General features: G+C 40.2%; 1 protein-coding gene across 3 annotated transcripts in view; it reads left to right on the forward strand.

Moving 5' to 3' along the window:
• Positions 1–15,845, forward strand: part of svila (supervillin a) — a 46,023-nt gene that overhangs the window by 8,769 nt on the left and 21,409 nt on the right. For all 3 annotated transcript variants that reach the window (XM_073488507.1, XM_073488508.1, XM_073488509.1), the window contains 7 exons: positions 1,384–1,448; positions 1,923–2,059; positions 4,117–4,435; positions 6,875–7,391; positions 9,448–9,631; positions 12,861–12,993; positions 15,468–15,521. In XM_073488507.1, coding sequence (XP_073344608.1) covers positions 1,384–1,448; positions 1,923–2,059; positions 4,117–4,435; positions 6,875–7,391; positions 9,448–9,631; positions 12,861–12,993; positions 15,468–15,521 — 1,409 coding nt within the window. The remainder of the gene's footprint in view (positions 1–1,383; positions 1,449–1,922; positions 2,060–4,116; positions 4,436–6,874; positions 7,392–9,447; positions 9,632–12,860; positions 12,994–15,467; positions 15,522–15,845) is intronic.

The raw sequence follows: 15,845 nt of genomic DNA on the forward strand, positions 1-15,845 counted from the left end.
TTCAGTGGACTATGAGGGCCACAAAAATCTTTGTAAGATTTAATGAATGTTTTTGATGGGAAGAACACGACTTTCAGTTGAACTCCACTGCTTTTCTCGCTTTCAGCCATTGAAAAACTTGCATGTATTTAGCTTGGAGTACCAGAAACACAAAGCTCTCAAAGCTTTTGTCATACAAAAACAATAGGCGCAGGCCAAGCAGAGGCCACCGGCAGGTCTTGCAATTATAAACCAGTGGGATCCCTAATAATGTACTATTTAGTCAATACTTCACTATGCTTAGTAATATCTTGATGGCTCATACAGCTGACAGTGAAAACAACAGGACTGACATGATTATCTGGAGCTTCACAGTTGCAGCCAACCACAAATAAATAAAACTGACTTTCCTGTGTTTGGAATTTAAAGCTTGGAGAATAGAAATAAGAGCGGAAACCAAATGACTCAAATCTCCCTTTTAAGGTCTTGTTTTTTAACAGAGAGCACAACATTTTGATGTGGAGTTTATAGAGTTGTTACTGGTGCTCACAGTAGCATAACAGCACAGCTGAGGGCAGGAGCAGCTCATCTGCTTCTTATATGCACACACTCAGCTGGGACGCTCTTCGTACTGGCAGAATTACAGGGAGCAGAGCTCAGCGGCATCAGTCAAAGGGAATAGTTGTTTGGTGATGTCATATCATATGTCTTGCACAGAGTGTGTATGCAGCCATGCTTCTCACACCTGTCTAGCCCTGCATAGTCTCTCCTATGACATCAGTTGCAGGTTTTGTGGTTTATCTCTGCTCCCAGCTGTAAAGCCAGATGGTGCTGGATATGTGTAATGACGAATCTAAACATGATCATGGTGATCAATGGATTTGAATGCATTACACTTTAGAATTTGTTGCTCAGAAAACTCCCCTTTTAACACAATGAATGGAATATTTAGGACAAGTAATGATGGTTCACTAAGCCCTGCCAGTTGGTGGCTAAAATGCATTGTGGGTAATGTAGGCACCAGGTTTTAAAAGCAGTTAAAAACAAACAAAAACAAATCATTACAGCAGACTCAGAGATATCACCTTTTATTCCACACATTCTTTTTACTTTCTAAGACCAGGTGCCTACATTACCCACAATGCAACTTAGCAACTGAGTGATATCACTGGAGGTAATTTAACAGATTTCATGCATACAAAAGTAGTATAAAGCATACAAAAGGCTTTATACTACTTTTTTCACATAAGCAGTAATACTCCTCAACAGCGTGTTAACACACTTTAATGTGTTAAATTGGTGGAGTTGCCCTTTAATGGAGATCATTTTGACCATATTTATTTTTACGGAGAAGACATCTCAAGTTTGTTGTCATCATGAGTTCTTCCCTCTCTGTCTCTGCAGCTGATGAAGAGAAGCTAGATGAACGGGCCAAGCTGAGCGTAGCAGCCAAGCGCTCTCTCTTCAGGGTGAGCTTCAACTATCGCCTGTCTGCCTTCTCACTTCTGCAGAAATGTGCTTCCAATCAACGACAATTGACAATTGACAATTTTTCTTTTCCATCCTGTCATTCCTGTGAAGATTTAGAGATGAAAACTTGGAAATACTCACCTTTTTTTTTTTCAGCAGAGGCATTCCACAGGAACAAGCATTTTAACGGAGTACATTTTACGTCACATCTGTGAATCTGACCTTAAACATGACCTGTAGTCTCAATGCAACAGCGTTGATAAAAGATGTGATCTTATCTATCTTTAATTGCTGTCATGCTAATTTTTCTTGAACCATATGGTAATCTACTCCAGCCAATTAAGTCATACCCACTGTCTCAAATAAATCTACGCCAGTCTTTCACTTATAACTCAACAAGTTTATCCTACTAAGGTAAGGTGAAATATTACATTGATTTGTTTTCTCATGTTTACCTCAATGTTCCCATCCAGGAACTGGAGAAGAACATTGATGGTGGTGCACCTAAAGTACGGTCCAGGAATGCAGCAGTGGACAGGAGACTAAGACGGACACAAGATCGATCCAGGACTCAGCCAGTCACCACTGAGGAAGTAGTCATTGCTGCCACGTAAGTCTTTTCAAGTTACTTGTCAGATGCTGATGTTAAAGCAATAGTTAGGAATCTTTTGAAATTTTGAGTTGCATAAGAAGATTGCTACCAGATCTATGTGGATGTAGTCTCAAATAACCAGACCTATCTCCACCGCACTGGGCCAGCGCTGGGGAATGGTCTAGCTGTACCAATTTTCATTCTGGTTCAGGAGCAAAAATACTTTATTCCAATCAAAGCCATCTTGGGATGGAGCGATGGTGTCCCTGCAAAATGGTGTCAATGGCTAAATATGGTTTCTACTGTTAGCGAACAGGTTAGTGTTTTAGTGTATAGATTGCTAGCTAGGAGATTGTTATTTTAGTTATTTTTGTAGATCTGAGATTTCTGCCTCAATCTCAATGAAGCAGAGGTGAACAGGGCTTTGTTCATGCTGCTCACAGCATCGAAAATAACAAAAAATGTTGAAGATTCATCACCAACATGTCTTTCAGGAAATAGTGTTCTCATTGCCTAGGATTATCAACAGATTTTCAACCTGTTTTACACTTTCATGTCTAGGGTGTCCTGATTCTTGTCGGGATAAAGGGGTAGGGTAAATTGTTAGGGCTACATGGTCCTCCACACAGAGGCACACTTCAAACCGGGGGTTATGAGACTCTATGCCATTTAAATGTATTCTGGCCCCCTTCTTTATATAAATGTTATAATGACTGCTAGTAGTTTGCTGATGTCTCGGTTGCTAATGTTACATTGAAATATGTCAAGATGTGCGACTGTCATGCACAAATCAGCAATGACAATGTTGAGTCTGTTTACATAAACACCATTGACAGAGCACTACCCCTTGTAATTTGACATAAAGAGGGGTATGGTATTGGAAATGGCATTGAGCCTTAGTCCCTCTGAAAACTGTAAACAATGGATTCTGTGGATGATCAAGAGTGATTGAGGACAGTGACTCTGGAAAGACAGGTTGCTGAAATGTTTATGTAGTTTTCCAATGAAGTGAGAAAAAGTCCACCTCCGTCAATTTTGCTGGGTTGGAGGCAGAAATTTCATAAATGGATGTCTCTGTAAAAACTATCTACATGACTAGACTTGAGTAGGGCAAAGTGAGAGGATGTGCTTATTGTATTTTGGCTGAAACGACCTTTTTCAATATATATCATATATATCTACCCACAAACTTTATGAGGCAGCAGAATTTTCCCACGTTGTCAACCTGATAGCTAATCATCACATTTCCTGCTCTGGACATGAAAACATTTAATTTCTCAGTCAAATTCTTCATGAATGTTGAAATGAAATGTTGCTTTAAGCCTCCAACCATTTTTCTGAATGCCTCTCTGAACCGCAACATGTTTTTCATTCCTCTTCCTAGCTTGAATTAACTCTTTTCTTAATTACCTGGAAATCATGTGGTTCATTCCCTTCTGTCATGTGTGTGCTGTCTCTGTCACCTCTCTCTCTCTCTCTGACTTTGTCTCTGTCCTTGGCTATTGTAGCGTCCCCACTCACGTGCCACACACAGTGACTGTTCACACTGCTGTAGCACGCGTCCCCAGCCCCACCCTAGTTTGCAACACTGTCCCGCCATACAGGTACATGGCACGGATATGAATGCTCCTGTCGACCCACAGTGTGTGACTAACCTGACTGGTCTTTACTGAATGCTGCTCATTTATTACTGCAAGGTATTGGTATTGTCACATGTGGGTATGACCCTACAGGATGTGAATAGATGGAAGTTCTCAGCGGTGTCATGTTTATTTGAGCTCTGGTGCCCTCCTGTGTGATTGGAGCAAACTACATGGTTAAAGAACTAGGAAGACTGTAGGGATTTAACATGATATCATAGTTTTGTTTGTGTTGGGCATGACTCGCTCTGTGTGTATAACAGCCCAATCAAAGCTGTACATTAAACTTTTACTGGGTGTTGTCATTAAATGCACTCAGCTCCACAATGCTGCCTGCCATGAAGCATGCCACTTGCTAGCTTGCATGAGCTCCCGCTTACCACAAGTCTCCCTTTCTCCTGTCTCTTTGTCTTCTGGGTGTCATCCTGCCCTCAGCCTCCAGGCATCATCACAGCAGAGCACCGCCACCCGGGAGCAGGCGTGGGAGGCCCGGCAGGTGAAGGATACCCAGGAGGTCCAGAGCACTAAGCCTGTTTCCACAATGGAGGGAAAGCAACAGAGTCACAACCAGAGCCAGGGTCAGGGTCAGGAGGAGCCTGACCTCTGCACCCTCAGCCTGGCAGAGAAGATGGCGCTGTTCAACAGACTGGCTCAGACTCCCACCAGGGTGACCCGCACCAGAGGGGACACACGCCAGCGCAGGGCCAACGCTCGCTACCAGACACAGCCCATCACACTGGGAGATATGGAGCAGGTAGGGGAGGAGCAAGAAAAATAGCTGTATATCCTTTAGAATAACTCTGTTTTTATGCTTATGTTTCACAGGATGTCTGTATTTAAACCAAAGTTGTTCTAACTCATTTATTCTAATAGTGACATATTCCGAGTTTCTAAGTTTGTAAAGTTAAACAGTTATTCTGTCAACAGCTCTAAAATGCCACACTTGTAAATATTAATAACTTTTGTAATTTTTAGATTTTTTACATTTTAATTCTTGTGACGCACTTGAGTATATCTTGGTTAAAAAACTTGATACTTCCAGGTAACCCCAAATCAAACAAATCATTTCTGCTGCTGTTTTTACATTGTGTGTATGGATTAAACAAATGAGGCACTATGTGCTAATGAGTGCACCTTAGTGAAGAGGGTGGTATCAATCTTCTCATCTTAAGTCGTTTATACAAGTAAACAACCCTCAAATTTGAAATAGTCGCCTGTGATTATTTCACATCAAAACTATTCATACCAGTAGTGATGCAAATGTGTGAAAGTATGCTCTAATATGTGAATTTGGACACATATATTATCACATTAAAATTATACTCACCGGTCAATTACAGTACAATGCATTAATACATCAAGTTTAAAAAACTGACCAATCAAGGCAGCAGCAGACCAGCAACTCCCATTTTACTCTGCAAGTAAAATGACTGTTTATATCAGTGTAGTCGGGTGGATTTGAAGACCACACAGATGGATGGAACAGTTTCAGTTCCCCGTTGACAAATCGCACATTTACCGCAGTTTGTCTGTGGAGAGAAATCAAGGTTACTCAACCCAGGTCACTTTTGTGACTTTTGTGACACCTGTCTTTATAATTTTGTTTCTTTTATCATTCAATACAGAATGATGACAAACATAAGCATTCAACAGGTCCACCATTCTCATGAGATGAGACGTGACGTCCATTTCGCACATCATGATTGGTTGATGCCTTCATTCCGGCTACAAAAGCTCAGAAAAATCAAATTTATTCCGGAAAAACAAAACAAAACAAAACGCTATTTTGTGTGTGGAAGTATGACAAAAACAAAAACAAAACAAAAAAAGATATGCACATTATTTGCACATGAAAAAAGGCTGCAGTGTGTAAAGGCCTTAACTCTCAGCAAGAAAAAGAATAAAGTATTGAACATTTCAAGGATATACTGGTAAAAAAAATCCTGTTTGCTACATGTATATTGCTCAAAACTACAAAGAGGGCTTTACAGTCAATCTGTTCAACAAATGATACACTCCTTCCATTGATTTGGGCAAGGAAAAACTGGACAGACGAGCCTTTAATGGAAAAGGTGAACCTCGGAGAAAGCAGCAGAGGATTGATCCCTCATCAGAATATATAGATATACAGAAGTAACTGTAGTCAAATTAAAATATTAAAATAAATTAATGAGATTGTTTAGTTAAAAGAAAGGTTATAAGATATAATATTAAGAAAAAAATAAGTGTATAAGAGTTTCAGGCAGGTACAGTATGACCCATTCCTGCATTCAAAATGTAGAATATATAAACCATGCATTGTAGCATGTGCGTGTTTCTGCTCCAGGAGTCTTCAGACATAGACATGAGGGATGAGCAGGAGCTGTGCGACAGCCCAGTAGAGCTCCTACAAGTAAGGTTCCTCTGAACAATCACCGTGCATTTGCCTGAGACAGTGGAGTCTGACACAGCAGGAGCTCTCTTCTCAGAAATGGGCATACATTTCTGAGAACAACACATGCTGTATGGCATCTCATTCTGCCCATATTCACGTTGTGTGATTTCATTCTGAATGTACAGCGCATGGCTCAGCTTCTGAGTAAGTTCTGACTCAGTTCCCATCATCCTGCAGCGTCAATAAGAAGGCTGTGCTGATGCTGACGGCCAGATTTCAGCCAGGCCGTGGGCTTGAAAGATGCCTCTGGGGTGGAGGAGAGGAGAACAAAAGCTATTCAGCTCTCATTCACCACCAGCAGCCATTCATCATTGGATCATTTGAAACTGCTTCAGGGAGTAGAAGCAGGAGAGAGAGAACTGATGCAAAAAGAAAAAGCAGTTAAAGGACTCTATTTTAAGAATTTTTTATTTTTTTTTTCAAGACTTTTCTCAGCAGTTGTGGTTTCCATGGATGTTTACTGTTGCTTCTCATTAATTAGTCATCAGAAATGTCAGGTTAGTGTGTCTCTAGGCTTCAGCTGGATGCATTGTGCATAGGGGGGTTTGCTGGCATGGCTTTGTGATGTGGGCTGCTACTGACCGGCGAAATAGGTTGCCCTTTGATGCTCAGGAAGTGCAGTGAGTCAGGCAGGCGGTGATTAGTCAGCGTGATTCTCTCCATTTTGTTTGTGTGTGCATTTTGCCTGACTTGCTTCTCAGGCTCTGTGGCAAACTGACAAACTTCTTTCTTTTTCTGTTCTGCCTTTTTGTAACATAGCTTCAAAATGGTACAGGCTCTCAGTTCGGACACCTCCCTACTTCATCCTCCTCCTCTGCTCTGAGAGCAGGAGGCACTGTCTCCACTGACCATGCTGGAGACATCCACCTAACCAGAGCGGTACCCCGGGTCGAACCCCTCCCTACCTCTACTTCTGACACGTCTCTGCCCCCTCGCCACACAGAAGGCCCTACCTGGAGGTCCCAGGACCACCAGAAGTACAAAGTCTTTCCCCACGAAGAAGACAGAGCTGATCTTTGTGGAGGCAAAAGGAAGCTGCCCTCTCCTGAAGGAGTGGTCAGGCAGGCCGCGCTGCCCCAGCCCCACACTGGAAAAGAGAGGAGGGCAGAGGAGGAGCAGGAGGAGGAGGAGGAGGAGCAGCGGTGGCTGACCAGACGGGGGGTGGCCGTGCAGAGCTCAGAGAGCCACATGCTTCAGGAGTGGCAGAGAGAGGAGGTGTATCAGAGGGAGGAAGGACACTTCCCGGACAGTCAGAAGAGCAGGGCCATCAGTGGAGGTAAGAAGAGCAGACGAAGAAATCACAGGATCTGTCTGAGCTTTTCACTCCCTGCTTTCTTTATATTATAGATTTCTATCATTGTAGTTTAAGATACAAAATAGTTTTAGCATTTCTTCCTCTTTGTTTACTTATTCACTGTTCACTTTGAGTATCTCTTTGAGACTTTAACAAATGAAATGATTTAAAACTGTGAAAAAGCCTGTTTTATTTCACAGTTTAAACAATATGAGGCTTTGCAAAGAATTAGAAAACACATTCACCTGTTATCCGGCTTTGACACTACACAAAACAACACTAGCCACATTTTTTTCCCTGTGTAGCCTACAAATGTAGTTAGTGACAAGATTCTATGACAAGTAAGTGGTGTTGGATTTATATTTGCTTCAACAGAAAAACTAGGTGAAATCCATGGAATATTAAAAGAGCTGACTAAATTAATACCACTGTTAATTAGCTAATTTTAGCATGCTAACACACAAATTAAGATGGCGAACATGGTAAACATTATACCTGCTAAACATTACCATGTTAGGATTGTCATGTTAGCATTTGCATTCTATAATCAGGTTTTTTCCTAGAAGTTATCCTCAAAGAGTATGAAGAGTTTTGTGGAAAGTTGTACGATGTTGGCTTGGTTAAACATGACAAATTGTTTTCTTAAGTGTGCAAATTAGCAAATGTTAGCATGCTAAAACATTATACCTGCAAGGTATCCATCACTACCCGATGTGGGTACCATATGCACGAGTGCATCCACCATCTTAGACAGCTCAATACGGCAAAACCACTTGGACAAACCGTGAAATTTGTTAAATTAGTTTACGATAATGAAAACATTTGCTAAACTCATTCCAGATGGCGGTGCATGGTTTTCTGTCATAGTGTAGCATTTTTTTGATATTCACACAGTATTACTGTAGTTTTCATTATTTCCATGTAAATAAAGCCCCTTTGAATTGAATTGAAAAAATGCTGTGCTATGACAGGCCACACTACGCTGCCAGCCAAAACAATCATTAGCAAATGTAATTAATTATAAACTCATTTAACAAGTTTACGCTTTAACCACAGTTAATGTGACATGTGATTTGTCCAAATGGCGTTACCTAGCTGTCCAAGATGGTGGCTGCGCAGGTGCATGCTCTTCTCAGATTGGGGAGCTACTGTCATTATGAACATGTTAGCATGTTGTTATTAGCATTTAGCATTTAAAACACTGTTTTTCTTTATTTTTTATGTATTTTACACACTTAAGGATTTTCAAGACGTAAGTTATTCTGGATAGACGAGTGAAGTGGGCTTTAAATATTTAAAGAGCAAACTGTCAGGCTGAATAAACAACATCAGCGACAATTTTAGTTTTCAATCAACCACCATGTCTCATTCAACCACACTTCCTGTGTCTGTGAAAATGTTACATGCAGATTGTGGTTTCCTTTGTGTCTGAGCGTCTGTAACTCTGAGCCAAACACTTTGATTGACTCTGTATCACTGAGAGCAGAAACCTCAGTCAGGCGATTGCTGTTGTGTAGTTGTTAGTGGAGAGCAGAGCAGTATTGATACGCAGACAGAAAGCAGGCAGTAGTGCTTTGACAAGCGAGCTTCAGTGTTTCTACAATGCAGCGTGGGTTATTTGATTACAGCTGTGGCAGGGAGGTTTGAAGCTGTGAAAAGCATCTGCGCTGCTTCTCAGACGGATGAGAGCCTTGGTAAGCATGAAAGATGTTTGCTCCCACGCTCTTTTGTGTTGCTTACTTTGCACTGTGAGAGCGATGACTGTACTTAAATGTAAAATCCTGTTGTTGTGGGATTTGTGGAATATTGTGTTATTTAGAGGAGTGTATCCTAAACAGGGAATAGTTTGATAATAGAATTATTTGGACATTTCATGTTAAATCCTGTTTCACACCTCTTATTATTCACATAAGCCCTTCCTAAGCAGAAATTTTAAATTGAATCCACCATGGGAACCAGTGTTAACATTTCTGTAGTTGCTGTCATGTTATTGATTTCACTCAATCCTTTGTGCGTGCATGTCTGCTCATGCTCACAGAGTTGCCAGAGTCCACCGTGGTAACATCCAGAGCAGCATCTGGTTTGCCCAGGAGTGTGTGTCAGCCTCCAGCGGCAGACACACACACAGACGACAGCAGACACACAGCAGGCCTGGTTCAGCCTGAGGAGGGAGACGAGCTGAGTGACATGATGATGGCCAGACACATGTCCATCAGAGACAGGTGAGCCCAGCGGTGTGGTTAGCTCTGAGTAGAGTTGTTGTTTTACTGCATGAAAGTTCTTTTTAACATTTTTTTCTAAATACATCAGATTGGCCTAAATATTCCTCTTCTGCATCAGGTGGTCGGTAAATAAAGACAACAGAGGCTTAGATGAAGGAAGAGGAGATTTACGTTGATCTCTGCATGGCAATGGCAATAGCAGTGTGTTGGAAATTAATTTTAAGTTTTCTAAATTTTGAAATATCCAAACCAAAAAAATACCCTCCTCCTTCTGGAGCCACAATCATGTAAACAAGCAAAATAGCAGTTACTGACGTACCTGAGCCCGAAAAGGCTACCCACCGTTACATTCATACTTTACTGTGTGCTTGTGTGCTAACTGGGTTAGCTGTTGAACAAGGCTGTTGCTGCCGGGCTGTGTGAGTTGTATTAGCTGCTGAATAACAGGCTCAGGGGCTGTGTACTGTGAACACAGCGCATCATTGTCGTTGCTAACTGTATCCAACTACCTCATGTCTCAGTCACATGTAAGAAACCACCTAACATTATCATAATGAACATAAACATCGAACATGGCTATTGTTAGAACTCACTGCTGTCATTGTGCTGTTAGCTTGCTAATAGCTTTAGTGATATATTTGTCTAGCCTTGTGGAAGACTCCAGTCATGCACAAATGTGGGCCAAATGAAACAACTGGAGGGGCTTCTGAGAGGCCTGCACAGGACACAATACTGGATTTTTGTTTTTTATTTGTCAGGACATTTGATTTATTCATTGCTGTCAGGGTGTTCAGAGATTTTCTAGAAATATAACAAAAATGCTTCTAGAATAACCAACCATGGATGAGGCCACTAAAACAAATGTATTGGGATTTTGATAAAAGATGTCTTTCATATTAAGACTTTCACTGACAATCCCTCGTACCCACACAAGCTCATGTCATAGCGATGGGGCTTTTTAAAGCATCACAATTCAGGCTTCGTACTGTGGGTAAACACAGGTTGGCAGATCAGTGATTCTATATTAGTCATTTCTATATTTTCAAGTTCATTGTTTGTGACCTTGTTTCTAACAGAAGCTAGCAGGAATTCAAAGCCATGTTGCTGAATTTACTCAATATTACTGCAACTCATTCAATTATTTCCACAAGCCAATTAACAACACTTAGTTGGTTCATCTACCAATACTTTTCTCCCTCTCTAGCCTGCCTGTTGGTTCCTAATGAAGATGTAACTCTTGAAACAAAAGATATATATGTCAAAATATACTGTAGTTTTCAGCAAATGTTCCTCATACAGGAGGGAATAGTACATTTGACTGTTTTAAGCTGCAGATTTCTACACATTTGGTGTATGTGGGACTGAGCGAAAATAAACTACATTGTATGTGTTCATGGTAATGAAGGAACATGTCACCTAGTGCAGTGGTGTGACTCACTGGTGTGTTTAATAGTTTTTACACAACAGTGAAGCTCAATGGCACAGAGGAAGAAGATGTATACATAACAATAAGAAATCATCATCATCATCATCATCATCACACTTATCCCTTAACACGGCATTTTGTTAGTTAAGCACACACCGTGTGTTCATGTTGACTATCGTTTGAATGATATAAAATCATTTCAGTGCATTTTAAATGTATTGCTTGTCCATCATGTAACTTTTAACTGCAGCTCAGTATTGGATTCCTCTGCAAATTAAGTGATGATTACATAATTGGTTATGTCACATGGGTTAACGAGCACAGTCTGCTGGACTCGCTCTCAATTGATTGATGGCGTAATGGAAGTGCTGGTTTGTATCCAGTCTGCTTGTTGTACTTTGTCATGTCTCAGTCTTTCGCCATGTCAGGACGTCTTTGGATTTAACTGCAGGCAGGGTCTGTATTCCACATACAGCTGGCAACATCTATTCAGTGTTACTTTCATCCCGTTATTTGGAGCCCCGGGGCAGAACAGGGCATCCCCTCATTGGGTCACAGAGGGGTGGTTGTGAGGGGGGCAGAGGGCACCGCCAACACCCTGACCCTTTTATTATGGGTCTTGTCTGCTCCCTACTCAGAGATGAGAGCTCAATAATCGAGCCTCTGTTCTCGTCACTCTATACTTCACTTTGTCATCTTATAATCCTCCATGTGTTTCATCTGTCAGCCCAGTCTTTTACATGTCATTTAAAATCCTATATGTCCAAAAGGTGATTTAAACAATAATAATAACACTCTCCCAGCCCCTGTTACACTGACTGACATCTCTAAGTGATTTTTATATATAATTGTACTTTAAATCCTCATAAAATCACAAAGAATCTTTTTTTCATCTCAGTTTTTGTACAAATTTAACAAACATGAAAAAATAAATACTGGTTGGCCAATTTTTTTATACCTCTGGATAGAGCACAGTTGATTCCACTTTTTCCAGTCTTTATGCTCAGCTACGGTACAGTAAGCTAATATGCCAGTATCTGCTCTACTGTTAATGCACTGAGATAAAAGTATTATCCAATGAGCAAGAAATCATATTTCTCAAAATGACTGACTATTTCTGTGATAAGAGATGTTTTTGCCGACCAAAACTAATCCATAAACTATGGAAGAACATTAGGGCCAAATACTGAGGATTCTGACAGAATTCCTTACTCTCTCTTCCTTATCTGAAATGCTGAGCTACATCAGCAACGCAGTGTTGTAATTGGAAAACAACGCAGTTGTCCAAGTTTTTTTTTACCCCCTTTATTGGGTACATTTTCTCAACTGAATCAAAAGAAAATTGTGTTTGTTAGTAGTGTTGATAAAAACATCAATATATTGATAAATGTCGAATTTGAATTTTTGAAACCGTTTCACTACTCATTTTCTGGATGCTGTTGTGCATCTTGTTATATTTATCTTTTCATAAAAAACAAAAATGTCATGCCTTCCACATGTGTCAGTTTTTCTTTGTGGAATTGAAAATGGTATGGAATATTAATATTTTTAAGGTAGTACATTGAAGTTGGACATCACAGTTTCATGACACTACTTGATAGTACCCAAACACTTTTCTGACCTCATCACTGATACACTCACTGGACATTGTCAGTGCTGTGAGTAAGACTGATCAATTTGAAAGTTGTAATTATGATTAAGCAAATTTAAAGTTATTTCAAAAATCAACATTTTTGTTTTTATTGTGTTTTTTTTATTTCTCTCTCAGTATGACCTTTATTTGACCTTTTCCCTTCTGCTCAGAGTGGCCTTATTGAAGAAGAGCGGTGAGCAGGACTGGAGGAACAGGATCAATAAGAAGCAGGATGTGGTGAATGTTGCTGTGGGTGAACAACACACTCAGCACTGGGAGGTGGAGCAGAGCTTTAAGACGAAGGTAACCACCTGACCTGCACACATCAGCAGACCAGCCTGAGCCAGGCGGTCTGTGGCTGTTATGTCAGTCATGTCCGTTATATTCTGCTGTTTATACAGTTCTGACTGTATGCTCCATTCATGTTAGATTTAAAGATGGGAGAGTGTCCGGTTTGAACTACTTCACAACAAGTTCAAACACATGACCACCTGCAGGGAACTGCTTTCAACTGTCACTCCAGCATTTAATGGCCATGAGACTTGAACTAACTAAGAGCAGCACTAATACAGTGGCAGAGACATGCCTCTGAGGCTTCAGTAATTTGATTTGAGCCCTTGTCGCATTATGACTGCAAGCATTTCCTGTCTCAGCTTCTGAAGCCAGGCTGTTCAGTAAACAGTTCTGGAGATGTTTTTGATCTTCCTTAGCTGATATGTCACTAGAGTCAGAGGAATGTCAGAAGCCTTTAAATAAGTTTTGCAGTAGAAATCTGCAAATGCACCTGGTAACAGTTTTGAATAACTCTAAACAGAGAGGGTGTGTTGTCCATGTCTGTGTCTTTTAATCTCTTCGTCTCTATCCTCTGTTCTGTCTCAAACTGATGTTGAGTGTTTCTGTGCTTTGATTGTATCACGAGTTAATCTGCATTTATTTCAGTCATGGCAGTAGAAGTTGCACATTATATCATAGTGCATACTGTGTTTATTTCACCGGTATGGAAGTGCACTGCTGCCAAAATTAAATGAAATAATTTCATTTGCTTGAGAAATCATTTTTCATTTGTGCGCGCATGACACATGATAATAAGAATTATATTGTAATTAATCAATATTTCATTCTCATTTCTATGTTTGAAAATACATAATTACAGCCAGGAAAAAAAAATTCAGATTAAACTTCGAATGAAAGATAATTTTAAGTATACTTTTTAGCATAACACTGCTATGCTGGTGCGGAAAATGATTGTTAAATGGTCTCCGTTTTCAAATTGACAGACAGTGTCAGATTAAATTGCCAGCTGATCTGTCACCATTTAGCCATTTCCATTTATATTCTATAAGAGAAGAGCTAAAATAAAGACATGACTCCAATGCAAAAGTCCAGTTTGCAATTTCATTTTCAAGTTTAGGTTGTATTTTATCTCTCAGTTTGAAAGCATTCAAATCACATCTAATTTAGCTTTATGTCATTATCCTGTCATTATCCTTATGCTGAGGAGTTTATTTTTATTTTGATAGCAGTAATAGCATTTTAAACTATGAAATTGGATTTTAGAAATGTCATAGTTTTGTCATCTATTGTTGGTTCACAAATTAACTTTCAATTTGAAATCAATTTGATTTCTTTTCAATTTTTGCAACCGTAGACTTTCATATTCTTGTGTGTGTTTGTTACAGTTGTTTTGATTATAGATTATAACGATCAGAATGCATTAAGATGAATTTAAAAGCTTAATGTAGTGTCAGTTACACACATACTGAGATGGAAAGTCTGTATTAAGCACAGAGAAAAGATAAGTCCCTGGTGGACACTTTTCAACTGTTTGGTTTACTGTTAGGAGTCAGTGCGTGATGACTAACTGTCCTGTGTGATGTAGCCTGGCTTCATGTGTTCTTCCCACTGAACTGCATGTTACATGTAACCTTTCACTCTTCTGTTAGCCTTTGTCTCTGTTTGCATGTCCTTCACCTTTTCAAAAAATAAACCTCTTTCATCCTCTGCATGTTGAGTGGCTTTCTGTGTTGGCATCCTCTGTTTGCTTTTAAAGGGAGGGTTAGGGTGGGACTGTACCTCTCTGTTTAGACGTATTCACAACCGCTGCCTTCCACATCAGCTGGGCTGTTTTTGTTTCCAGCTGCTTATCAGGGTTTGTTCAGCTCAGCTGCACAACTCTGCTTGACATATTCTGACTGTAGGTTATCAGCCCATTTCATGTCAGGAAGGGTTTTGCTGTTAATGCTCTGATGCTGTTGTGAATGATCTGTTGCACTGATCTCAACTTCCTTCTCTGATTTTCTACATGAAGTTTTAATTAGATCAAGGAATTTTTTTTAATCAAGTTCAAGTGATGGCTAAGTAAAGGTCAAGGGGAAGGACAGTTGATTTAGTTCATCTTGTTTGCATCCTTGCAATCATCAGGGCCATTGGACACAATTAGGTGAATTTCCTGTTTCAGATCAAAGAAGTGCAACACTAAAGATCAGGCAGATACAAAGTTCAACAGAGTCAAACACATGCCTACAGCAGAGCAAATAAAGACTTCCATTGTTCCAAGTAAGGATGGTTTTTGATGAAAGGTTTTATCAAACAATATATTGTACAAAAGTATGTACATAGCCACCTAAAGGCCCTTAAAATGAACAAAGCAATTCAGAAAGTCCAAATGTTGTGTCTCAAATTTCCATCAATAGTTTATAGGCCATTGATCATGTGATTTGGCCACGGTATCATTTTGGGACAGCAGAGCCTTCAGAAAACATGTCCCTTCTCTATAGGACGATGAAGCACTGATGATGATCGATGAGTTTGCTGTGTCCGACCAGCTATGGGTAAGGCCAGCATGCAGGGCCAAAATGACACGCACGCACTGTGGTGGTATTTATCAAGTACACTCAAATTGGATTGGATTAGAGATCTAAATTCTACATCCTTAACTGCATTTCCTGGCTGCTAACACACTCTCTTGATAAATACATCCTGTGTGTAACACACATTCACACATCTGTGTGTGAGTGTGTGTGTACATGTGGTGGTGTTGGTGGTGGTATTCTGTGTCAGTGTTTCCCTTTACAGTCATGGTGATAATGTTGTGCTTATGGTGTGTTTCACTAATTCATCCCACCTCCGGTATCAGAATTCTGACTGTGTCTCAC

Source organism: Pagrus major, chromosome 19 (genome assembly GCF_040436345.1).
Source record: "Pagrus major chromosome 19, Pma_NU_1.0".
Lineage (NCBI taxonomy): Eukaryota > Metazoa > Chordata > Actinopteri > Spariformes > Sparidae > Pagrus > Pagrus major.